The sequence below is a fragment of the Daphnia carinata genome, chromosome 1 (genome assembly GCF_022539665.2).
Source record: "Daphnia carinata strain CSIRO-1 chromosome 1, CSIRO_AGI_Dcar_HiC_V3, whole genome shotgun sequence".
NCBI lineage: Eukaryota > Metazoa > Arthropoda > Branchiopoda > Diplostraca > Daphniidae > Daphnia > Daphnia carinata.
In genome coordinates this window covers 7,085,546-7,107,901 of record NC_081331.1, presented here as the reverse complement: position 1 = coordinate 7,107,901, position 22,356 = coordinate 7,085,546, and the positions used below count along the sequence as shown (strand labels likewise).

Sequence of the window (22,356 nt, the reverse complement as noted above, 5' to 3'; positions counted from 1 at the left end):
ACAGATTCGCAAGATTCTTCACCCTCATCGCTTCGGAAATCATACCAAGAAAGAAAAAAAGAAGTAGAAAAAGAAGGAAGAAGAAAGGAGAGCCATGCCTACTATAAAGGGGCTAAAAATGGCACATTCAAAAAATACACACAAAAGACACGTATACAGACGTTTCATATCGATCTGTAGTACCGTTTACTACATGTTGAAGATCGCTACTGAGGTAGAGAAGAGGTAATCGGAACTCGTAGGTTGTTCGTAAGTTCTCCCCATAGCTACTAGGTTCATGGATGCAGGCAGCTAATCATCGGCCGATGTGACCCTCCTCGACACCAAAAGTTTTTGTTTTCACACCAGTAGGGCGTACGGCTAGCAGGTTAGTAAGTAGGCATCCTAGTAATATTTATTAGCTATTAATATAATTTAGCTACGTATATCAACAATATTTTAATTTTTTTAGCGTTGTCCAGGTTTGAATTCTTTAAACACCAAGCAATATCCCACGAACGATAGGGTCCACAGAGGAGGTCTTGTCTATGTCTTCACAGCTGCTCAACACAAACTTCAACAACAGCACGAATTCCATATGGAATACGCACAAGTTACCTTCGCCTCGTTCAAGGCCGGAGGGTACGTGGCGCTAACGTATATGTTTGCCGTGATCATCTCTACGTGATTTGCGCCTGAACGGGGATCACGGTTTTTTTTTGTCAGTCCACCATTTTAATTTTTATGCCTGTCAACCCTTTCGCTGTCTCTGCCCGTCGACCTGCTCGCAGTCTCAGCCCGACGAACTTTGTTTGATTCTGCCTCTTACCCGGTTGTCTGTACTCGCCAAACCTTTATATCTGGCCGTCCCCTATTTCGTTCACCTGTACCTTAACTCGCCCGTTGTATTTGTTCGTTGACTGTTCAATCTGCTGTAATCGGGTAAACGGATCCGATTTACCCTATAATTGCCAATCTGATCTCCCGGAAAAATAGGCGATCTTGTGCGATCTGTTTTGGAACTTTTGCAATCTACCGGTTCAGTTTGTTTGTTTTTGTGCGAAAAGGTACGATCTTCCATTGTTTTGAAAAATGACAGCCAGAAACTATCAACGAATAATAAGTATGAATTTAACACTTTCATAAAATTTCAATCCTTTTCATATGCAAGTTTAACTGTACCATATTTGTACCATTTTACTAAACGGCGATGCAGCGTACATATCGATGACAATTAACACATGAAGAAGAAAAAATATCCTAATCATAGAAACCAGCAGTTAATCTCATTATTTTTTTTATTTTTTCTTCATTTGCTTCCTTCAACATATGTTTGAATATTTTTATTATAAAAAAATGGACCTTTTACAGAGCCACCACTGCAGTAGTCTAGCAAGGAGGACATCGTGCACCCCGGTTCACGATGAATCTTAAATTTTCAAGATTTTATTTATGGTCCTGTATGAACCGAAACAAGAAAAAAGGCGTTTCACAAGGGCAATACACCTAGACACCAAAATAAACAACGGCTTAGCTGCATAGGCAACATACATGAAACCTTACCTTTTTTTTCAAGGACTAATAGATGCTGTATTACGATTAATATATTTAAAATGTGGTTTGATGGGACTTGCCTTTGTATTGTTCTCATTCAGCGAGACGGAGAGGACGAACCAACTACATTCACATAAACGCCCAGTTACTTAAAATTATAGTACACTAGAGAGTGAGATTGGTGATAGCAAAAGAAAGAGAACTGACCACATCAGTGTTTAAACGTACTTACGTGATTGATATTGCCGTTATGAAATAACGTTTCGGATAGCCCGATCAATCAAGAGTAAAGAAAAAATGTTTTAAAAAATGTCTACACTCACTTACATGGCGCCCGCAAAGACCACTCATACTCGGGGAGAGAAACGAGATGAAAGATTTGGAAAAAAAAGTAATTCAAATTTTAATGAGAAAAAAAAAATTAAAAAAATTATTGTTAGTCATGATCACGAGGGAGAATTAAAGAACGACAATGAAGTTCATATTTTTATTTTCTATGAGGAATTTCAAAAGTTTGAATAGTCCAGTTCAAATTCCCTACCGGAAGCGCGGTGGCATCATTGGAAAGCCGAGAGGAGCACCATATGGAGAGAATCCTCCAGGCATGCCTATAAAATTTTTTAAAATTTATCATTAACATTTAACACAAAAGTTCTATAAAAAACTGCACGAACAAAAACAAAAACAAAAAATATACAATAAAAAATTAAATACCAGGAGGCATGTGTGGTGCACGGAGCAGTCCCATAGGACCCATTCCCATTTGCATATGGGGTGGGAGCGCCATGTGTGCCATGGGCATAGGGATCATCATACCGGCGGGAAGATGGCCCATCGGCAAGCCCATTTGCCCACTGTTTACGGTACTCACAGGGCCCACTGTAGTATTTTGCGGGCTGGCAACGGACATCTGAGGCATGCTTGTTGGTACTGAGTTTCTTTGATAGCGAGGAAATCGTGCCCGTAATTCTTCCTAACGAGCAAGTATTAACTATTTGTTATAAATGCGTGACATTTTAAAAACTTGCCAATGAGAGATCCTCTTCTGGGTGCATTATTTTGCTGGATCCAGCTTGAGTGGCAATGACACCTGACTTTTTGGGAACAGTTGATTCTCCAACAATAGTTGCTCCAGCACCAGAAGAACTGATGACAATAACCATAATATACTTAAATATGTAGACCACTAACAATACTCATATTTAAACATGCATGGTTTTGGTAAAATATACCTGTATGCAGCAAATGCTGGCTTGGAGGCACTATTGCTGGAGGATGGGCTGCTAGAAGATGCAAAAAGAGGCTTTGATGGTGTCTGAGGTGAGGAAATTGCTCCACCAGGGAGAGGCATTTGTGGCACTGTTCCCATCATCGGCAGGGGTAAATGCCCTAAGTAAGGATTCATGGGACCCATGCCCATGAAAGGAGACGCAAGCATTGGGGTTATTGGCATGGATCCAAGTGATGGAATGCTTGGACCAGTTGATTCTTGACCTGCCGGTTGAGCTGTTTTTGCTCTTTTTGCTGAAGATCCTCCCTCTTCATCACTACTGTCAGCTCCTGCAGCAGTTGTTATCCTGCCGGCTGAAAAATACCTTAACATGTTATCTAACATAACAAAAATGTGATGTAAATAGGAGCTTTGTTCAACCTTGTTTCTGTGCCTCGTGATCTCTAATATCAGCTTCTGGTATTCCTTCCATGCCATAAATTTCAATTTCAATATTTCCTCTGTTAGGCAGAGAGTTCGGCACCCTATCCAATGTTTCCTTATGAACCTAAAATTGTAAAAATTATATTGGGCATCTTCAATAGCGCGCAAGAAGAATCAATTTTCTCTACCTGCATGCAGTGTATCGATAGCCCAGGTCCAGTATATAGTTTTTTGTGGCAAATATGACACTTAAAATGTTTGGCTTTCTGATGTTGTAGTAGGATTTTCTCATCATCGAAGTCTCGGTTACAGTACCAGCACCAAGGTTTCGATGGCTTTTTCTTCTTCCTTCCCATTTTTGACAAATATCACGTAATCAAAAAGATTGGATAAAACTCTTTTTACTACTTCAATATTAACCCTTGTGAAAATTGAGACTTAATGGCCGCCTGCTTACAGCAGTAACATTTCATGTCACACAATAGCCAGAGTATTGCCTCGAGGTCAATACCTAAACACACTGGTTCGCCTACCGCTTCACTTCTTCATGGCCTTGTTCGTGCTCGTGGTAATCGTCGTAGGACTCGTAGTAATACAGTTACAGAAACCGGTTTCTATAACTACGGCTCGGCCCCGGTTTGCTAACACCTTGCGAGCCTATAGTTTCTTCAGGAAAAAGTCGGTCTGGGGCGATCCGGTGCAAACCACTTCCCAAGCTGGTAAGTTGGGGCGGCTGTTTTGAATAATCCAGAAAACCAGAACTACACAACGCCATAAAAAACACGACTATTATCAACAAATACAATTTTTAGCACGAAAAACTTGAATAATAATAATTTTGTGAAGTAAAAATCATGGTAAACGAGAAGAAAGTAGCGTGGACTGGGTTTGGAACTGGGTACCGAACCTTGCAGTTTTTTTTTGCATACTTCAACTATGGATCGAGACCGCGTAGGGAAAAAAATAGACGAACCCACAGGGAAAACATACTGATCTGATCTCATTACATCTACCCGTTCAAACGGCAAAATATTTACTCATTTAACGCGTGGCCTAGTCCTAATGGTGTCAATGACAGCACAGCCATCCCACTTTGTCACTTCCACAGCACGAAATGTACTCTCTTTATCAGCATTTATCGAACATAGTAGTTGAAATCGAGTAGAATATAAAAATCATAACTATTTTAGACATGACATTTTGTTTACGGAATTTTTATTTTTATTTCAGTACTAAATAAGACAACGAGTAGCGTACAAGAAATCAAAGATCAAAAATAGTATCGTCTTCTTCACTTTCGTCTCTTTGATACTTGAAAATGGATAACTTAGACTTGGAGGAAGAATTTTCTATGATAGTAGAAGATATCACTGGGGATCCTATAACTGAGGAAATTTCATCCCATGACTGGTTTCTCTGATCTGCATTGTAATTCGACATTTCAGAAGAATCATGTTTGTCTATTTCAATCCTGTTTTTCCTGGTCTTCGAATGATGGCTAATATCTTCTTGGGTATTACTTGTCTTATGACTATCAACGCACCCGCCTTCTGAAGTAGACGACGGAGGAATATCCTCCGCCGAAAATTTAATTCTTTTAGATCGCGATTGTTTATCATTGAGTGGTTTCCTTTTAATACCACTTTCGTTTCGTTCACCTTCAGAGAGGCTGGTTTTATTGTGATTTTGCCTCTGAATGTTCGCTAAAATTGCTTGGGTTTGTGCTATATGGAGGTCATTGCTAGCCGATTTTTTACCATTCGGAAACGGATGACTTGCATAGTTGTCGGTTGGCAAAGCAGCAAATTCATTCAAACTTTCCATTTCAGAAGTTAGCAAATCTTCTAATCCCAACCGTTTCAGCACTAGTTCAACTAGAAATATAAAAATTGAGAAAAATGGCCGAATCGGAGTCATCACAAATTACCTTGATGTTGGTATTCGAGCATAGCATCTACTGGAAATGACGAGTGGAGGCAGTTGTCTGCTGATATCAATGCAGCAGATTGCATTGAGCTTTCCATTAAAGTAACAACAACGACGGCATCCATTACGTTAACTTCTTCGCGGAACATTAGTCTATTCATCATAAGGCTTAGTTGATTTTTTCCTGAAAACACTCAATAAAAACGGATATACCTTGCATGGCCCTGGGCTAACCTGCATTTAAAAATTCAAGACAATAAGAAGATATTTGTTTTTTCCACATGCTACTAATAATATTTTGCAATTCTTGCCTGATCATGCTCTCCAACATCCTTACTGTCGTGCGAGCTGCATTTCGATCATCCGCCTGTCGTTGAGCATAATAGTATTTCGATAAGACTCGGTTAGCATCTGGAGTAAGCATTGGCCTGAGATTTTTAATAATGCCAAAGTATGACTTCATCATTTCAAAAGACCAAAGAGCCGTATCGCCACTTGAAGTATCGTTCCCGTTCAGTATATGGTGAGCAACAATTTGATCCCAATTATTGTCTTTACTGTCTATCAGTACAAGAATGAGGTCAAAACGAGAAAGCAGAGGACTTGCCAGCCCGGCATTTACGCTCAAATTAAGGCTGGTGTCATAATGACCCCCTTTTGCATTTGTCGCAGCTATAATAGAGCAACGCGTGTTAAGCTTGCATACCATTCCAGCCTACAAGAACACAATGACACAATTACGATCTTAGATATGAGCCAAATTTAATATATTTCTACTTTGGCAACGCTGATGGTTTGTTGTTCCATAGCTTCGTGTATCGATGCACGATCTCTTTCTTGTATGGAACTGAACTCATCAATGCAGCACACACCTCCGTCTGCTAAAACAAGTGCTCCCGCTTCTAAATGCCATAATCCAGAATCCTACATAGCATCATCCATGTGACAGTTTTAAATGTGTCAGATAGTCAAATTAATTTGTTGATGATACCTTAGCCGCAGACACCGTGAGACCGGCACTCGTTGTTCCAATTCCTGTTGTGAGTACTGATCGGGGACTTAGCTTGCAGATATATTTCAGGATTTGAGATTTTCCGGCTCCTAAACATAAAGAATAGCGCTTCAGCGAAGTCTACGGAAACCTAAGTTGATAACTTGTACAATACCAGGATCTCCAACAAGAAGTAAATGTGATTCTCCCCTGGCTTTGGTTCCCGAATCGTCTTTCCTTGTAACTCCACCAGCAAGAACAATAGCAGCTGTAAAAGAATAAATGAATTAAAACAAATAAGGCAATTCTTGAATTTCGATCTTGATTGTTTTCTTAGGCAGCTACGATCCTAGATATATCAATAGATGCCAATACATGTATAAAGAAATGAGGTCTACCTGCTAGTTTGACGATGTAAAGACCGTAAATCTGTGTAAATGGAACAATTTTCCTAGATTGTTAAAAAGAACTTATTCGTCGAATATCTCACTTGAGGGGAAAACGACGACAAAATGATATTTCGGCCAACTAGAGGGCAGGCGGCGTATTTTAACCAAAACAGTTTAAACCCGTCGTTTAGCTCCTCGTTTACAGCACTATTCATAACCTTTGCTTCGTTCACAACTTCTATAAAGTTTCCTTTGAGTACAAGTTCCAAAACTGACCGCTGATCCCGGACAAAGGGTTGCCAACGGCGCCTCACCAGACCGCTATAATTATGATAAATTATTATAATACTTTTGTTATAATTATTTTTTTTTAATTTAAAGGCAAACTACAGTTTTTTCTGTATTTCTACGCTTACCAAACAATTATGTCATCTCCTGGTTTGCACCGGTCAACCAAATCATCTTCTAAGGTAACCCATAGCGACGTAGGAACGGTCCCAATCGCAAGTTTGTGAACTGGTTCTTGTAATTTGATTTCCTGGTAATCTTTTCGATACGTCGGTGTTGATTTTTCCAAAGGTTGGTACGCAGTAGACTTGCATTTCATAGGGCTAGGGCATTGTGGTGGAGTTTTGATTATGTAATATTGATTATAGTCAGCCTTTACTAGAAATTCATGACCACATTTTTTGCATTTGAATTCTTTTTGATATTCTAGAACCCTTTGCTGTGTTGTTCTTATGACTGTGCCCTGAATACAGAGAAATTTTCCATCATCCTTTAGTTTAGGCATTGTTGATCTGTGCACTTCAGGACAGTGAGGTAGGCCTGTGACTCGAAAATGAATGTTGTCTTTTGGAATCAGCTCCATTTGTTTATCTAATTCCAAGGATTTATGCAGTATCTTTGCTGCTTTAACTAACGCAACATCAAACAAAGGAAGATGTTTTGATGAATTGGATAAAATTGCTTCACATAATTTAGGATAGGTTTCTAGAAGTAGCACAAAACTAAAAACAAATGAAATGTAAAACTACAGGAACAACCTGGCTTTAGGGATAAATACACTTACTGTACTACAACAGAATAATGTAGCTCGACATCTTCGGCCTCTAATATTGAAATCAAATCCTGACGATGCTGATTCAACACGTATTCAATCACAAGTTCTTCAGTTTCCGACAGGTCGTTGACAAAGCCCAGAAGAGTTAATAGATACAAAAAAATACAAAATTTTAGTATAAAAGTACCAGATAAATTAGATCGTGAAGCAACAGTTGAATCTGTAAGATTCATGATTAATGACACCAAAATTTCGCTTTCGAATTTTTAGTTTCTAGATACATCAGCTACTAGTGGTTACTGCCACTGGTTCGAAGAATTCAAATGAAAACAATGCTAGCAGAAAGATGGCATCTTGTGATTCAATCATGTACTACAAGACGAATTGCCGTGATTATCGTCGTAAGGCTATATTAAGTTTTCTGGCAACGTCCTGTAATTTGTGGAAGAAGGTTTTTCGTTTTTATGTTGCAGTACAGTGGTTCATTTATAAGCGTCAAATCCAAAATTTAAAATTGTAGAATGAGTCGTAGAAAGCGTGATGATGGATATGGTGAGCAATATGATACAGTAACAATGTTTGATACTTTACATAAGTTTGCTTGCAAAATTTTACAGAGCATGGCTATCGTAAAAGACGTAGAGTTGTCTCGGAACAGGCTGAAATAGAAGATCGACTGGAGTCTCTCATAATACGAGTTGGAGACAAAACCTCGTCATCGTTGGAAAGCAATTTAGAAGGGCTTGCGTCTGTTTTGGAAGCTGATATGAACACCTACAAAAGCAAAATATTGCGTATTTTATCGGAATGCCCTATCCAGATGCCAGAAAAATGTACTATTTACAGTACATTAGTTGGTCTGCTAAATGCAAAAAACTATAATTTTGGAGGAGAGGTTTGTTATTTGGTTCTAATTGTAGATTGCCACAAAGTTTAGTTTTTTTTTTTTCTCTATTTCCAGTTTGTGGAACAAATTGTGAGAAACCTGAAAGAAGCCATTCGTGAAGGGCAGTGGGAATCTGCACGGTTAATTGTGCGCTTTATATCTGACATGGTCAACTGTCACATTGTTTCTGCCTCTTCACTTTTACAACTGTATGACAGCTTCATTGATGCTGCAATGGAACAAGGAGTTCCGCAAGTGCGACGCGACTGGTAACACACTATTATTATTGGTTTAATTTTATTATCTTTGTTTATTTATATTTTTTACTTTATTTGTGCTGCGTACTTGCATACATTGTATTAGTAAACTAGGAAGCATAAGTATAAAATACCATTTGTATATTCAGGTACATGTATGCATTGTTAACTGCCCTTCCATGGGTAGGACGTGAACTTTTCGAGAAAAAAGAAAACGATCTCGAACGCATCATGGCGGCCATGGAAGGTTATCTTCGTCGAAGAAATACTGCTCACGTTGCTGCTCTTCGCGTCTGGAATTGTGATACTCCGCACCCACAGGTAACATAAACACCAATTAGCAAGCAAACACTTCTGAAATAATTATTTTGTCTATTTTTAAAGGAAGAATACCTTGAATGCCTTTGGGCTCAAGTACGAAAACTGCGAACAGATGAATGGCAAGAAAGACACATCTATCGCCCATATCTAGCATTTGACTCTATCTTGTCAGAGGCCCTTCAACACAATCTTCCAGTTATTCTACCTCCGCCGCATACAGCTAGTACACAATATCCACTTCCGTGGGTTGTGTTCAGAATGTTTGATTACACCGACTGCCCTGAAGTACACGAAGCTCTAGTTTCAATATTTTTTCAGTTGAACCCTCTCCTACCCTTGGCTTACCACTTAATATTTTATTTTAGGCCGGCCCTCTTCTACCTGGGACCCACTCGGTGGAGCGCTATTTGATTGAGGAGCATTTACACCAGATCGTCACTCGACATCATAATGAACGCAAGGAATTGTGAGTGCCTTTCATAAGAAGCGTTCGACCTTGTTTTAATAATTATGTTTTCCTAATAGAGCTACCCAGTTGTTGGCATTTCCGCAGAGAAACAAAATCCCCCTAGAATACATGATCGTTGAAGTTCTTTTCTCAGAGCTGTTTCATATGCCATCGCCGCGTTATTTGGAAATTTCTTATGGCTGCACACTAATTGAACTGTGCAAGCTTCAGCCTAGTACTATGCCCCAAGTACGCAACGTTTGCTTCTCCGATGCCATTGAATTGCTGTAACTAATCCTTAATTTCAACCAGGTTTTGGCACAGGCCACAGAACTGCTTTATGAACGAATTGATACCATGAACGCCACCTGTTTTGATAGATTTGTCTCTTGGTTTTCATATCACTTGAGTAATTTCCAATTTCGTTGGAGCTGGGATGATTGGCAGAACTGCCTTTCACTTGAGAAAGATCACCCTAAGGTACAAACAAAACACAGAAATTTGATAATCAAGAGCTTTTCAATAACTGCAAGCATTTTTTTTTTTCTAGGCAAAGTTTGTATCAGAAGTCTTTGGAAAATGTTTGAGGCTCTCTTATTTTAAGCGCGTGAATGAAATGGTGCCAGAATGCTATTCCCCGCTATTGCCTCCTAAACCGGAACCTTACTTTAAATACCAAGTTGAAGGTGGAAGTGGTCTTCCGGGTGCAACTCAAGTGCAGGCTCTAACTGAGCTGTTGAGAAAGAAGCCAACGCCCGAAGAGGTTCTTGAGTTAATCCAGCAATTACCGAATCCCCTTAAAGGTGAGAACAATGAGTCGTCTTTCCATTCGAAGCTTTTGATTATCTATTGCTGTTTTTAGACGATGACGGGGATATGGAGCCCTCACACAATCCCCTAGCGATTGAAGTATTTGTTCAGACTTTACTACATTTAGGGTCAAAAAGTTTCACACATACATTTGCAGGACTTGCTAAATACCATTCAGTCTTCAAGGTGAGTTAAACAAAAAAAATTTACCCGAACGCTTAATGAATATTAAACAGAACTTTACTTAAATTTTTGCAGAATATTTGCGAGAATGAGGAAGCACAAATATGTATGCTTCGTCAGGTTTATGAATTATGGCAACACCATCCACAATTTTTAGGCGTAGTGGTTGATAAGATGCTAAAGACACAAATAGTCGAATGTTGCGCTGTAGCAAACTGGATCTTTTCACGAGACATGGCACCCGAATTTACTCGCTCTTACATCTGGGAGATCTTGCATTTGACCATTCGCAAAATGAACAAGCATGTTGTCCGCTTAGAGAAAGAGGTGGCTGATGCACGCGCCAAACTTAGAGCTGCTCCTTCTGATTCCGAATCGTCTGATGATGATCCAAATAGAGGTACATATTGTAGAAGAAATTCTCATGACCCAATAACACCATGGTTATTACTTATAGAAGCGGGGGAGAAACGTCGCCGAACCTCCAGTAATAAAGACACGCCAAAGGATGGTGAGGAACAGCCTACAGAAGAGATGGTTGAACGCATGGAGGAACGTTTGGAAGCCGCCCAATCCGATCAAAAGAACTTGTTCCTGATAGTCTTTCAAGTTCGTATTGTCATATTCAGTTTATGTTAACCTTGGTAGTAATATTATATGTTACAGCGTTTCATTATGATTTTGTCGGAACACGTCGTTCGTTGCGACACGGACGGCAAGGATTTCAATACGTTTTGGTATCAGTGGACTGTTGGTCGGCTTCAGCAAGTTTTCATGGCGGTAAATATTTGTCATATTTTTTTTTATTTGGTGAAATAACTAAAATATTCATTTGATTGCTGAAAAAAATCTATAGCATCACGAGCAGGTGGAAAAATACAGTCAGACATTGGAAACCCTGCTGTTTACTCATGATTTGGATGGCAATATTCTCGATACTTTCCGACAATTTCAAGCCCTTCGCAGTTAATGACAAGATCCTTCATGCCGTGGCCAATGGCGAAGCTTTCCTTAATGGATTTTCTTTATTTTGACATGTTGTGAAATGCGAATACAAATTTGTAATCCAGACCTAGTCTAGTTCATGTTACTTCGAAATATGTATTTACACCTACGATGCCATAATTTGATTAACTTGGTCATCGGTATGAAATAGGGATTAGGTGAAAATTCGGAACAACGTACGACTTTTACGATTTAAGGATACGAATATTTTATATTTGCGGGTTATAGCTTCATTTGAAGTTCGTACTATTTTTTTCAATGCTAAAGTTAAAGGCAAAATAACAGGTGGATTTAAACCATTACTTAAAGACGAAGCGGAACGGGGACAACCCTGTTCAACTTCCTTGAAAAGCACTACGAGATGAGATTGCGTTAATGGAAATGAGCCATGAACTTTCTTCTTGCCCTAATACAAGGGGTTGAGAAAAGTCGTGATATTATTTGTCTATCACTTGGCAAGCACGAATTCAGCTTGGTCACGAAGTCGAAACGCTCCCACGACATACAAATCAAAGCGAATCATGATAGTATTTTATGAATTTTATGCCGACAGCTTGCTTTTTTTCCCGATTTATTAAATTGAATTCAAAATTTCGCCTTGCGAAGATTTTCTTTCTCAGGTCCTTGTGATTGCTGTTACTTATCTTGGATTTCAGTGTTGAAAGTGCATAAATTTGTACCTAGATGGCGTTTAGGCATGCATATTCTTTTTAATTCTTTTGTTCTTTGATATTTAAAAAGCTCCTTTGACATCGTACAAAAGCTCTAACGCTTAAATAAATTTAAAAAGTCCTTATTACGACAAGTTCGATTTGGAATCCACTTTCACAAAGGGGTCATGGTGAATCGACAGTTTTTTTCTAAAGCCGTTTTTTTTTTCAACAGCAAAAAAGGGATTCAATCGCCTTTTCTGCTTTTGAGCAGCATTACCGAAAAAGAATAATACAGAAATCTGCATTTTCTCAACTACAGACAAAAAACAAAAATAGGCGAATGAGCGCATAGAGATGGGGGGCTAAGCTAAAGCCCTGTCACACCCAGGTTTTGTACCAACAGACCTCAAAAAACCAAGTTTCCTTCCCTCGCGAGTCAAGCTTTAAAAGGAAATTAACATTCTCTGCCTTGCTTTTTGTTTTTTTACGTTTGATAGATGAGTCCTGTCAGTGGAGAATTCTTCTTTGCTGAACTATCATCATCTACTAGACTGAGCATGGGCTGGGTTTCTAACGTATACCAGGGGGGTCGACCATTTTCCACGGAACGAAACGAATAACCTTGATATAATCATGATCTCACCTGTAGAAAAAGCTAGAGAAGAAGATGGCTTTAAACGCCACGACAACCTCATCGTTTTATACTTCTAAATATTCTATGGTGTGACCAACTTTACAGCAGATGCTAGGGAATGCGCGTCTGCTTCCCATTTGTTTACGAGGGCGGCCTCGAGGGGAGAATTCGAGGGGCTGAGACTAAAAGCCTCAGGCTATGTACGTATGCCATAGGATTGTGTGACCGTTGCACCTTTTTTTCCCTCTTTCATCCCTCGGTTGGTTTCTTTCACTTTGGATCTCTGTCCTAGTTTAACAGTGATGCAACGTGCAACACAAGCCACCATGTACCCACGGTTGCATTTATGCCATGATTTACTTCACATTCAAACATTGCAGAGTCAATGGTCGGCAGGTGTCTGGAGGAATTCACCAGCTTCTTGCTGTTTAACAACCCCGAGGCCATTGGAGTATTTAAAACATTATACTAGCGGGAAAAGCCCGGCCCTGCCTGTGGACTCGCCCGCAACGTTAACAATCAACTGGAAAAAAACTCGTTTTCTTGCGACAGGTTTTTCTTGCACGGTGTTTCAGCTTTCCATGTCTGTACGTTGGCGCCATTCGAGATTTATTTTTTTACTTTTAGGGAAATTCGGATTAAGTTACAGTTTATCAGTATAAAAAAAAAAGTAGTCAAAGCCAAGATCAGTTCCCGTCACACTTAATAAGGATTGCATTCGAGGGATTTATTTATTATTTTGCCATCGCAGGAAACCCAATGACGGTGAATCAACCACGAAATGTTGTATTACACTGACGTGGTTGAGGTTGGCCTTGTTCTACGACAATCTCCTTTTATGGTTTCAAAATTAGTTATTGTAAGTTTCGTAAGAACTATTGGGGTGAAAGACGAAGACTGGCAATTCGAAATATTCTTCTTTGTTTGCGCTGAGTGGTGGCTTCGTCTAAAAAGAATACCTATATTAACGACTCAAGACCGTACTTATGTTTCCAACAATTTCAACCGCGTGAGCCTTCAAAGAATAGAAAACGTGGGAATCTTATAGGTTTCGTCACGTTCGATGGAGAACGATAATGAAAATAAAAAAAGGAAACAGAATGAGAGCCAAGATGGCGGTTTCTCGTTTTTCAAGGGTTTGAACCATCTTTTGATACGAGCCTTCCAAATAGGGTAATACCGTCTAGAAACCAACATAAATAAATAAAAACAACAGGTATGTTTTGGGTTCGTCCCTATTTCTGTCGTTTCTTCATTTGCATAGGTTACGGTTGCCACAGTCTTGCGTCAATCCAGATGGAAAAAGAAAACCCATGATCTGACGCTTCGTTCGGAAAGTCCCACAGAATAGGTGGTTGCACAGACGCCATCTGTCCCAGAGGAGGGGGATAGGACTTGGTACGTAAAATTCAAGATCACGTGACTTTTCATTCTACCCGTGGCGAGACTTTATTTCCGTGTCTCCCTGCAGACAACCTCAGGGTAAAAAGCGCCTCTACCGGCGAATAATCGCTTTACTGTGCCATCGTTGTCAGACTGAGCTGAGCTGTAGGCAGTGTCGGTTCGCGTGTACGTTGCTCGTCGTCCATCAGACACGTCGTTTAAATCGAGTGAAATTCTGGGCGCGTCTTCATCTGCGGTGGACGCGTACGAGTGAATTGCTGTGGCGTGAAAACCTCATTCCGCCACCTTTTGTTTTCCGATTGTAAAGGCATAGTTACATTTTTTTTTTTTGAAACAAAGACACCACCAAGTCGTCGAAAATGTTTGACGTCTTCGGATCGGTGAAGGGCTTGCTGAAGCTCGATTCTGTTAACATCGACAACAACATTTTCCGTCTTCACTACAAAGCGACGGTTATTGTGTTGATTGCCTTCTCACTGGTGGTGACATCGCGCCAGTATATTGGCGACCCCATTGACTGCATCGTTGAAGGCGTGCCGGGCAATGTTATGGACACGTACTGCTGGATCCATTCTACATTCACGATTCCCAATCGGATGGCCTCCGAAGTTGTTGGAAAACATGTTCCACATCCTGGAGTTCGTCCACAGGAAGACGGCGACACCATCCGATACCACAAATACTACCAGTGGGTCTGCTTCGTTCTCTTCTTCCAGGCCCTTCTCTTCTACATTCCCCGCTACCTGTGGAAGACTTGGGAGGCCGGTAAGATGAAGATGCTCGTGCTCGACCTCAACTGCCCAATCATCGCCGAAGACACGAAAAACGAACGCAAGAAGCTTTTGGTCGACTACTTTGCTACCAACTTGCACAATCACAATTTCTACGCTATCCGATTCTTTATCTGCGAGGTGCTCAACTTTATCAACGTCATCGGTCAGATTTATTTCGTCGATTTCTTCCTTGGCGGAGAGTTCACCACCTACGGTCGAGATGTTATCAGCATGACCGAAATGGAACCAGAAGATCGTATTGACCCCATGGCCAAAGTAAAAAAAAAAGAGATTTAAGTGTAATCTTTTGTGCTTATATTTAAATCATTTTTTTATTGTTTAGGTGTTCCCTAAAGTAACTAAATGCACGTTCCACAAATTCGGTCCCTCCGGTACGACGACGCGTATCGACGGCCTGTGCGTTCTCCCCCTGAACATCGTCAACGAGAAAATTTACGTGTTCCTCTGGTTCTGGTTCATCTTGTTGGCGGTGGTGACCGGTTTGGCGCTACTGTACCGCTTGGCCGTCGTCTTGGGCTCCCAAGCACGGATGTACCTGTTGAGAGCCCAAGCCCGATTGGCACCGCGCAGCGAAGTCGAATTGGTCGCCCGCAAATGCCAGATCGGCGACTGGTTTGTTCTCCTTCTCCTCGGCAAGAACATTGACCCTCTTGTCTACAAAGAACTCATCTGCGATCTGGCCCGCCGATTCGAAGGCAAGGAACCAGTCTAACCAGCATATTCAAGACGCCATTGGTGGGACTCCTTTCAGCTTGATCACAACTCACAAGAGTTGTCTGCAGCCAATGTTATCTAGCGATCTTTTTTTTTATTCCCCCCCTCATCTCTTTTTCCCAGCAAATTTGATTAGATTTTTTTCCCCTACATTTTCGCCCACTCATCTAACAAAAACAAAAAAAACACCCATCTAGAGAACGCTCAAGATAGAATAAAGACCAAACTGAGGATACAAGTTTTGGGACCAATGAAATCAATCAGTCTTCCATGCCGGTAATTAATAACACCATTTTGCAATTGATATCGGGCGGGGCTCACCGTTCTCCCCTCGTACATGTATTTGCGCGTTCTGGTATTCTACTTATATGCCTTTCAGTAGATATTTCTTTTTTTTTTCGTGGGGAATGATTTGTTTGTTGACGAATATACTTTAAGCAGGGACTGAAAAAGTACACCGACGGTTTTTCTTGAAAAAAAAAATTTTTTTTTGCTATTCTCCATATGAGTTGATTAGGATTTTTTTGGTAGTGTATGAGTTTCATCTCACAGGTGTGTAGTCCCCGAAATAGTCTTCTTTTTCCATTTCTTCCGGATTTCCAAGTCTAGATTTGCATACGTTTTTTTCTATCACCTTCTAATTTTCTTGGCAATATTCTTTCCACCACATTTTTTTAGGGTGACAGTTTATTTTCTCCTTTTGTTTGATCCGTTTCTGTTTGATTATTCTCTACTTCTCTGCAAGCTTGTCAAAAAAAACTTTCCATGAAGCTCCAGAATCGGAAATGCATATTTTGTTTACACGATTGTTTTTTTTTTATTCACGGAGAAGAAATTCTTCTCTGCGTGTGATTTTTTAAGACTCTTTTTTTCTGGTGTGTGTGTTCTCTTTCCTTTGATTATTTTTTATACAAAAATTGCGTGTCTCGATTCGATGAACGTGGGCGGCAAAATACAGTGAATTTGTATTGTAACACGTTTCCAACTCTGGGTTTCAGTTAGACTACAAACATAAAACGACGAGAGATAAAACATATTTAAAGATTTCCATTGTTGATTTACGGTTAGACATTTTACGTGGCATATCAACATGAGTGTCGCAACGGTACAATTTTTAAAGGTTCGTTATAACAAGCTGTACGTCATAGGAAACGGATAAGAACAGAGGTGTAGCTCAAGAGATCATTGTAATTAAGAAACACCTGATAAGTCCCGATTGGACCACGAGGCATTGCTAAAAAAATAAATGCTGTGTAAGTAGTATAGTATCTTGACCAAACGTAAAAACAAACAGTCGTGGCTAAATGACCTCGGCAGCAGAAACAATTGGTCCAAGTGGATGTTAAACTGCATTTCCTTTGTGATTTTTACATTGAGGGAGGATGCAGTTGCTAGCCGGACAAGGCCGTGACCTTGTTTTCAACCCCCTACTTAAGCACGTAGACACCCATCTCCCCTCATTTTTTTTTTCAGAACGTATTTTGCCGAAACAGCTGGGAGGGTGAATGACACCCTTGAGGGGTAAAATACAGATGTATTTTTCAAATGTTTTCCCCTCCATTCTGTCCGTTCTCGGATAACCTCCATTTCCATGTGGGGGGGAGGTAAACGCTACGCTGATTGGCAGAGAAACATAAGAAACTGGAAGATATATATTTAAGACACGAACAGAAAAAGAAGATAAGATAACACTTCTCTGGGGCAAAAAATAAAAACTACGCCCATCATTTTACATATCTAAAGTGATTCCAGTCGTCTAAAGTCTGGGCACAGTCAAAGAAACGTATTTTCAAGTTGGAATCTTATTTTCTTTTTCCCGTCGGCAAACACTTACCACCTTAAGGTAAAAAAAAAATAAGAAACTTTCACTCTATTCTACCGAGTCATTTCTCTGTCTTAAATTTTTCAAAAAAGAGCTCGACTACACCTTGATGGATCGATCAGTGTGTATTGGGTGACGACCCCGATGCTTTCTAAATACGAAAAAAAAAATATGTGTACATAACTTGCGGGTAATTATGTAGTCATCTCGGCCAAGAGTGTTCCTCGAACTGAAGAACATTCTTATCATTGAGCAACAGCCGGAAAATTAAAGTTTTTGGTTTCGACGAATCGAATTTCCAATATGCGAACCTTGAGAAGTTTTTTATGTGTACGTAATACCATGGGGTGATGCAGTCCAACGTTCGTTTTTTACTAGGCAACGTCCGGGCAGTTGATGAGGTCGATTAAAGGAGGTTATCCTTAAAATGTTTCATTTAGTCAATGAAAAACATCCTGGAAATTCTTCAACTTTTGATTTTTAGACTTTGGCTGGGAAATTAAAAAAATATATATCTTTATATCTTAATAACTTGTTCAAAGCCATATAACAGTTAAACTCGAGAATGTCCAACTTGCCTGTCACGAATATGTTTATTACTGTGACACCTTCCAGGCCTCAAATTCAACAAAAAAAAAATGTCGGGTGTCGAACACGTTGTAACGGTTGAAACTGCGTATTAAAATTAAAAGCATTCGAAACAGAGAAAATGGAGAATGTCTGTCTGGGTAAGATTGACCAAATGTTAGGAAAAACGCGAACGAGGGGAAAAGAGAGGAAAGATGAGACGCATGGAATGGAGAAACAGAGAAAGAGAGAGAGAAAGGGAGGGGGAGGAGACTAACCGAGGGGGTGATTTGAAGGCCCGGGTCTGGCAGTTCCCGGCAACGCATTTCCCATCGCTTTAAGTGTATAGGAAAATCCAACAAAGACATGGTAGCTACTGAAAGAGGATCGCAACCAGCTACTATTTGACTCAGTTAGGAAATTCATTTGAGATCGGAGAAAATTAAGATCTGATGACGCAACAGAGAAATGAGTACTATAAATCAACAAGCATAGATTAAAGCTCATTTTGTGGGATAGCGAAATAATTGCTTAATTCCTTTAATATCGGCAAGGACAAATTAAAATGTTTGTGGACGATGGACGTTATGGGAGAACCAGATGGGGGTGGAAAGAAAAGAAGGGCATTCATCACCCAGTCGAACATGGCGTGGCTGCAGCACCCAACAGTCAAAGTGTTGGCTCTACTTTGTACACTCCAGTGTTTTCTCCACGCTTCCGAGTACATTTTCTCGGTTTTCTGATCTCGACGATTACCTTCTGTACTTACGCCACCTAGGAAAAGGTGATTCATTATTTCCGACGTTGTGACAACGGATGTCGTCTGCAGTGTGAATTTTGTTGCCTATTGCTAGAAAAATTCTGCACGTTTGCTCGTTTAGAATAGTTATTTGATTTACAGTGACTATATTGTTGTTCAACAAAGCAGGAAATGTTGGGGACGTTTTCCAAATTGAAGGCTGCCGTCAAGCTGAAGACGACGTCGGTCAAAATCACCTCGCCAGTCTTCGCATTGCATTATCGACTAACGTTCCTCATCTTGCTGACTTGCTCAATATTGGTCACGTCGCGACAATATATCGGCGAGCACATTCAATGCATACAAGATGCAGTAGCTGTGCCCATTAAAATCCTCAACAATTATTGCTTTATATCTTCTACGTTCTCCATTCCTCGTACAACGCCAATAGCAAAAGGAGAAATTAGTCTTTTTGGATTGGGTCCTTACACTGAAGAAGACGATGTCACGTATCACGCATATTATCAATGGTAAGTCTGGTTTCTATTATGTATTTTTCTGTGGTAACTACGTCAATGATTTCGTGAAACTGTAGGGTACCGTTTGTCCTGTTCGGCCAAGCACTGATGTTCTACACGCCCTACTATCTCTGGAAGATGTGGGAAGGTTCCAAAGTTCGTAGCATAATTCAGGGCATGCACATCTTCACTATCAAGGAGAAAGCCGAAGTCCGAGACGAAAAAGAAGAAATATTGACCGGATACATTGTCAGCAATCTTCACGAACACAACGGATGGGCCATTCGCTATTTTTCATGCGAACTTTTGAATTTGGTAAGAATTGTTTTTGTCAGTTCGCAATCCGACGAGTTTATGCATGGCCATAATAAGATAACTACCTTGACGAAACATAGCGCTAAGAGATATGGATAATCTATTCAGATAAACGTCATTGGTCAAATCTTTCTGACCAACCGCTTTCTTGGTGGCGAATTTATGCGTTATGGCATCGAAGTGGTGCAATTTTTGGACCAAGATCCGGAAACCCGTATTGACCCCATGGCTCGCGTGTTTCCCCGGCTCACGAAATGCGTCTTTCACAAATTCGGATCTTCCGGTAAGAAATAATTGTTACCACCAATCTTGAATTTACCTATCGTATGTATTGCGTCAATGTTGCATATACTTCCGGTCGAGTCATCATATATGATAATCACGTTCTGCAACGCAGGTACAATTCAGAGACACGACGCCCTTTGCATATTGGCCTTGAATATTATAAATGAAAAAATCTATACTTTCCTCTGGTTTTGGTTCATTATATTGGCCATCATCACCGGCATCGATTTCCTTGTTCGAGTTATTATCGTCATGATGCCGCCCGTGAGAATGTTTCTTTTGCGGAGCCGCCTTTCAGCGCCTCAGAAGGACGATGCTGACGTCATAACACAACGCTGCTCCATCGGTGATTGGCTCCTCGTCGATTTCTTGTCAAAGAACATGGACACGATGGTTTTCTCTAACGTTGTCGGTAAATTGGCCAAAGCACTCGAATACGGCAGAGGACATCCCGGGCATATAAGCGAATCCACTCCAATGATGAGGGCTGATTCAAAAAATTTTTAAATCACATATATTTTTTTTATTCCACCGATTTCTTTTTCTAATCAAGATTTTTTGGGTACCGTGAGCTCTTTCATCATGGTCTCTCGTATTAGAGCTCATAGTTTTCATTTTAAAATAAAAACATTTTCCAGTCTTTGAGACTTGAGTGGTTTAGTCAACGAACGAATTCAAGTCACTGCGTACAATACTGAATGAACAATACCAATTCACATGGACTTATTTTGTGCGACATTTTTCTTATTCTCTTGCAAAGACCAACCCTGGTCAACTATGTGTGTGGTAACGCGTTTTTTAATTTTTATTTTTCTTATACACAATAAACAATTTTAGTAAAAAAGCAAATCGTTTTTTATGTCTTCTGGGTTTGGCTCGTGACCGTAATGAGAGAGGTACACAAGTTTGGATGACCTCCTAAGTTAAGATTAGTTCTGCATATCGATGACGCGGAAAAAATGGTCCTCTTGAGAAGCGTTTCAAGTGCCAACATCCGTCACTTTGATTGACAATGGTTTGGAGCCGGTTAAAGAGGAAAAGTCCAATTCAGTTTTAACAAGGAAAAATTGTGACTGAATATCAAACATTTTTCACAAAAAAAAGGCCTTTGGAAACGGAAAAACAAGGACGGATATTTGTCTGAAAGCAAACGTTTTTCAGCCCATATGCAAACGAATTCCAGGCATGAGTTTTAAACATGACGTCAGTGCAGAGTATTTCCAACAAAAGGTTGGCGGAAGTAAACGACGTCACGTCTCTCCGAAATACTGTGCCTCTCCATAAATGTAATGAAGAGGGCAACAGCACGCACGTGTACAACTGGGGAACGACAATTTGAGCTACTTTTAGAGGTACCTATCATTGCGTGAAAAGCCCATCTGCGTACGGTTCGTTGAAAGAATACTTTATCCGCATTCCGGTCTTACAGTTGACAGATGCATCCCCATTTAGCCTAATGCCTCCTCCGCAAACTAATGTTCATGAAACTTAAATTCGTTAGCCTTATGCGTTTTCTTTTTTTGAATAATTGTTATATTTTTAGTTTTAAAGATATGCAACGACGCCACTGCTTTCATGCTATTTTACGATAATTATGCATCTCGAACTGAAATTTTCAAACAGAAAACTCGTTATTCAAACGATAGTTGTGATAAACATTCTCCTTTTTAGCTCAGGGGACAGATAGTTACATGGGTAGAATTCGTTATCAAGGGCTTTATTTTAACCCCAATATTTTTTTACCGAGCCACAATGACCACACCTATTTGTAACTGGTTTTTAGTTCACGACGATTTTTTGGGTAAAACTGGTTGATTGGCTTCAAAGGAAACGGCGTTTAGTTTCTTTTTAAATCGATCCATCATACTGTATTACAGTTTCGTTTTCTTGGTCCCGCCGACCTGACCGACTTGCCGATAAAATAAATTGATACCAACCGTTCCAATGCGCACACACGTATTCAGTACTCACAAAGCTATTTACAGTCTAACGGTATAACTTATTGAGGCCCTTGCTTCTCCTTTAATAGCTAAGCCAGACAGGATGGAACTTTCATGAGGGAATTCAGCTAAATGACAAGAGCGCATTGTCAAATTTTTGCACGAACAGAACGTCCGGTTGCGCAATAAAAATCGCTTTATTAAATAATTCAATTCATTTCCCTTGATTAAGAGTTAATTCTTTAAATAGAAACCTATTGGTGGTGAAATTCAAATGTTTTAATTACCAAACAAATAAAAACTAAATGGCTTGAAAACGGATGCAAATTTCGATTTTATGATTTAGAATCAAATGGCGAACGTGTCGTGCTCGCACCATATCTTTAAATTTATCTATAGTAGTAAAAACGAACCTACTAGTGGCTAGCAGTTTCATTATCTTACGGATACGATTATCTTACGGGTGCCTTGTTTAGAAATTTCCACATTTGTTGTTTCTACAAGC

General features: G+C 39.9%; 5 protein-coding genes and 1 long non-coding RNA gene across 10 annotated transcripts; 3 read left to right on the top strand and 3 right to left on the bottom strand.

The window, feature by feature from the left end:
- Positions 1-1,750: 1,750 nt before the first annotated feature.
- LOC130691384 (BUB3-interacting and GLEBS motif-containing protein ZNF207-like) lies at positions 1,751-3,670 on the bottom strand. Its single transcript, XM_057514330.2, has 6 exons — positions 3,376-3,670; positions 3,185-3,311; positions 2,766-3,117; positions 2,558-2,679; positions 2,248-2,502; positions 1,751-2,141 (listed from the first exon to the last, which is right to left on the bottom strand). Exons 1-6 carry the CDS (start codon positions 3,541-3,543, stop codon positions 2,071-2,073), a joined length of 1,095 nt encoding a protein of 364 aa, XP_057370313.1. The 5' UTR covers positions 3,544-3,670; the 3' UTR covers positions 1,751-2,070.
- A 715-nt stretch (positions 3,671-4,385) lies between these two features.
- Positions 4,386-7,925, bottom strand: LOC130691360 (DNA helicase MCM9-like). The gene is made up of 13 exons (XM_057514299.2): positions 7,888-7,925; positions 7,744-7,811; positions 7,566-7,662; positions 6,910-7,503; positions 6,595-6,814; positions 6,503-6,533; positions 6,280-6,372; positions 6,105-6,214; positions 5,891-6,037; positions 5,425-5,828; positions 5,327-5,347; positions 5,115-5,266; positions 4,386-5,061 (listed from the first exon to the last, which is right to left on the bottom strand). The coding sequence occupies exons 1-13, from the start codon at positions 7,923-7,925 to the stop codon at positions 4,451-4,453; spliced, it is 2,586 nt and encodes an 861-aa protein (XP_057370282.2). The 3' UTR covers positions 4,386-4,450.
- A 52-nt stretch (positions 7,926-7,977) lies between these two features.
- Positions 7,978-11,532, top strand: LOC130691361 (nuclear cap-binding protein subunit 1-like). Of its 2 annotated transcripts, none has more exons than XM_057514300.2 (14): positions 7,978-8,108; positions 8,174-8,451; positions 8,518-8,711; positions 8,849-9,020; positions 9,084-9,305; positions 9,386-9,486; positions 9,546-9,717; positions 9,781-9,948; positions 10,019-10,271; positions 10,331-10,464; positions 10,537-10,861; positions 10,919-11,070; positions 11,128-11,241; positions 11,318-11,532. In XM_057514300.2, exons 1-14 carry the CDS (start codon positions 8,078-8,080, stop codon positions 11,429-11,431), a joined length of 2,430 nt encoding a protein of 809 aa, XP_057370283.1. In that variant the 5' UTR covers positions 7,978-8,077; the 3' UTR covers positions 11,432-11,532. The 2 variants fall into 2 exon arrangements, with proteins under 2 accessions (XP_057370283.1, XP_059351974.1); XM_059495991.1 differs by having other exon boundaries at positions 8,017-8,108; positions 10,922-11,070.
- Positions 11,533-14,274: 2,742 nt separating this feature from the next.
- Positions 14,275-16,471, top strand: LOC130691386 (innexin inx2-like). The gene is made up of 2 exons (XM_057514333.2): positions 14,275-15,206; positions 15,274-16,471. Exons 1-2 carry the CDS (start codon positions 14,517-14,519, stop codon positions 15,661-15,663), a joined length of 1,080 nt encoding a protein of 359 aa, XP_057370316.1. The 5' UTR covers positions 14,275-14,516; the 3' UTR covers positions 15,664-16,471.
- Positions 16,472-17,355: 884 nt separating this feature from the next.
- On the top strand, positions 17,356-20,630 carry LOC130691405 (innexin inx2-like). Of its 4 annotated transcripts, none has more exons than XM_057514353.2 (5): positions 17,356-17,508; positions 18,983-19,323; positions 19,389-19,626; positions 19,735-19,909; positions 20,024-20,630. In XM_057514353.2, exons 2-5 carry the CDS (start codon positions 18,986-18,988, stop codon positions 20,416-20,418), a joined length of 1,146 nt encoding a protein of 381 aa, XP_057370336.1. In that variant the 5' UTR covers positions 17,356-17,508; positions 18,983-18,985; the 3' UTR covers positions 20,419-20,630. The 4 variants fall into 4 exon arrangements, with proteins under 4 accessions (XP_057370336.1, XP_059353240.1, XP_059353105.1 ...); XM_059497257.1 differs by having other exon boundaries at positions 17,414-17,508; positions 18,980-19,323; XM_059497122.1 differs by lacking the exon at positions 17,356-17,508 and adding an exon at positions 18,680-18,838.
- LOC132088583 (uncharacterized) lies at positions 17,598-18,225 on the bottom strand. The gene is made up of 2 exons (XR_009422067.1): positions 18,073-18,225; positions 17,598-17,978 (listed from the first exon to the last, which is right to left on the bottom strand). It is a non-coding gene; the product is annotated as an uncharacterized LOC132088583 (long non-coding RNA).
- Positions 20,631-22,356: the final 1,726 nt, after the last annotated feature.

Bases quoted from the DNA above. Each gene is read 5' to 3' on its own strand.
- LOC130691384 (XM_057514330.2), bottom strand. From the start codon at position 3,543: ATGGGAAGGAAGAAGAAAAAGCCATCGAAACCTTGGTGCTGGTACTGT. The intron at 2,680-2,765 runs GTATATTTTACC...TATTGTCATCAG, and splicing joins CCAGCATTTGCTGCATACAG to TTCTTCTGGTGCTGGAGCAA. The intron at 2,503-2,557 runs GTTTTTAAAATG...CTCGTTAGGAAG, and splicing joins AGAGGATCTCTCATTGGCAA to AATTACGGGCACGATTTCCT.
- LOC130691360 (XM_057514299.2), bottom strand. From the start codon at position 7,925: ATGATTGAATCACAAGATGCCATCTTTCTGCTAGCATT. The intron at 7,663-7,743 runs GTACTTTTATAC...CGGAAACTGAAG, and splicing joins TTCACGATCTAATTTATCTG to AACTTGTGATTGAATACGTG. The intron at 7,504-7,565 runs GTAAGTGTATTT...ATTTGTTTTTAG, and splicing joins CATTATTCTGTTGTAGTACA to TTTTGTGCTACTTCTAGAAA.
- LOC130691361 (XM_057514300.2), top strand. From the start codon at position 8,078: ATGAGTCGTAGAAAGCGTGATGATGGATATG. The intron at 8,452-8,517 runs GTTTGTTATTTG...CTCTATTTCCAG, and splicing joins ACTATAATTTTGGAGGAGAG to TTTGTGGAACAAATTGTGAG. The intron at 10,272-10,330 runs GTGAGAACAATG...TGCTGTTTTTAG, and splicing joins ATTACCGAATCCCCTTAAAG to ACGATGACGGGGATATGGAG.
- LOC130691386 (XM_057514333.2), top strand. From the start codon at position 14,517: ATGTTTGACGTCTTCGGATCGGTGAAGGGCTTGCTGAAGCTCGATTCT. The intron at 15,207-15,273 runs GTAAAAAAAAAA...TTTATTGTTTAG, and splicing joins GTATTGACCCCATGGCCAAA to GTGTTCCCTAAAGTAACTAA.
- LOC130691405 (XM_057514353.2), top strand. From the start codon at position 18,986: ATGTTGGGGACGTTTTCCAAATTGAAGGCTGCCGTCAAGCTGAAGACG. The intron at 19,324-19,388 runs GTAAGTCTGGTT...GTGAAACTGTAG, and splicing joins TATCACGCATATTATCAATG to GGTACCGTTTGTCCTGTTCG. The intron at 19,910-20,023 runs GTAAGAAATAAT...TCTGCAACGCAG, and splicing joins TCACAAATTCGGATCTTCCG to GTACAATTCAGAGACACGAC.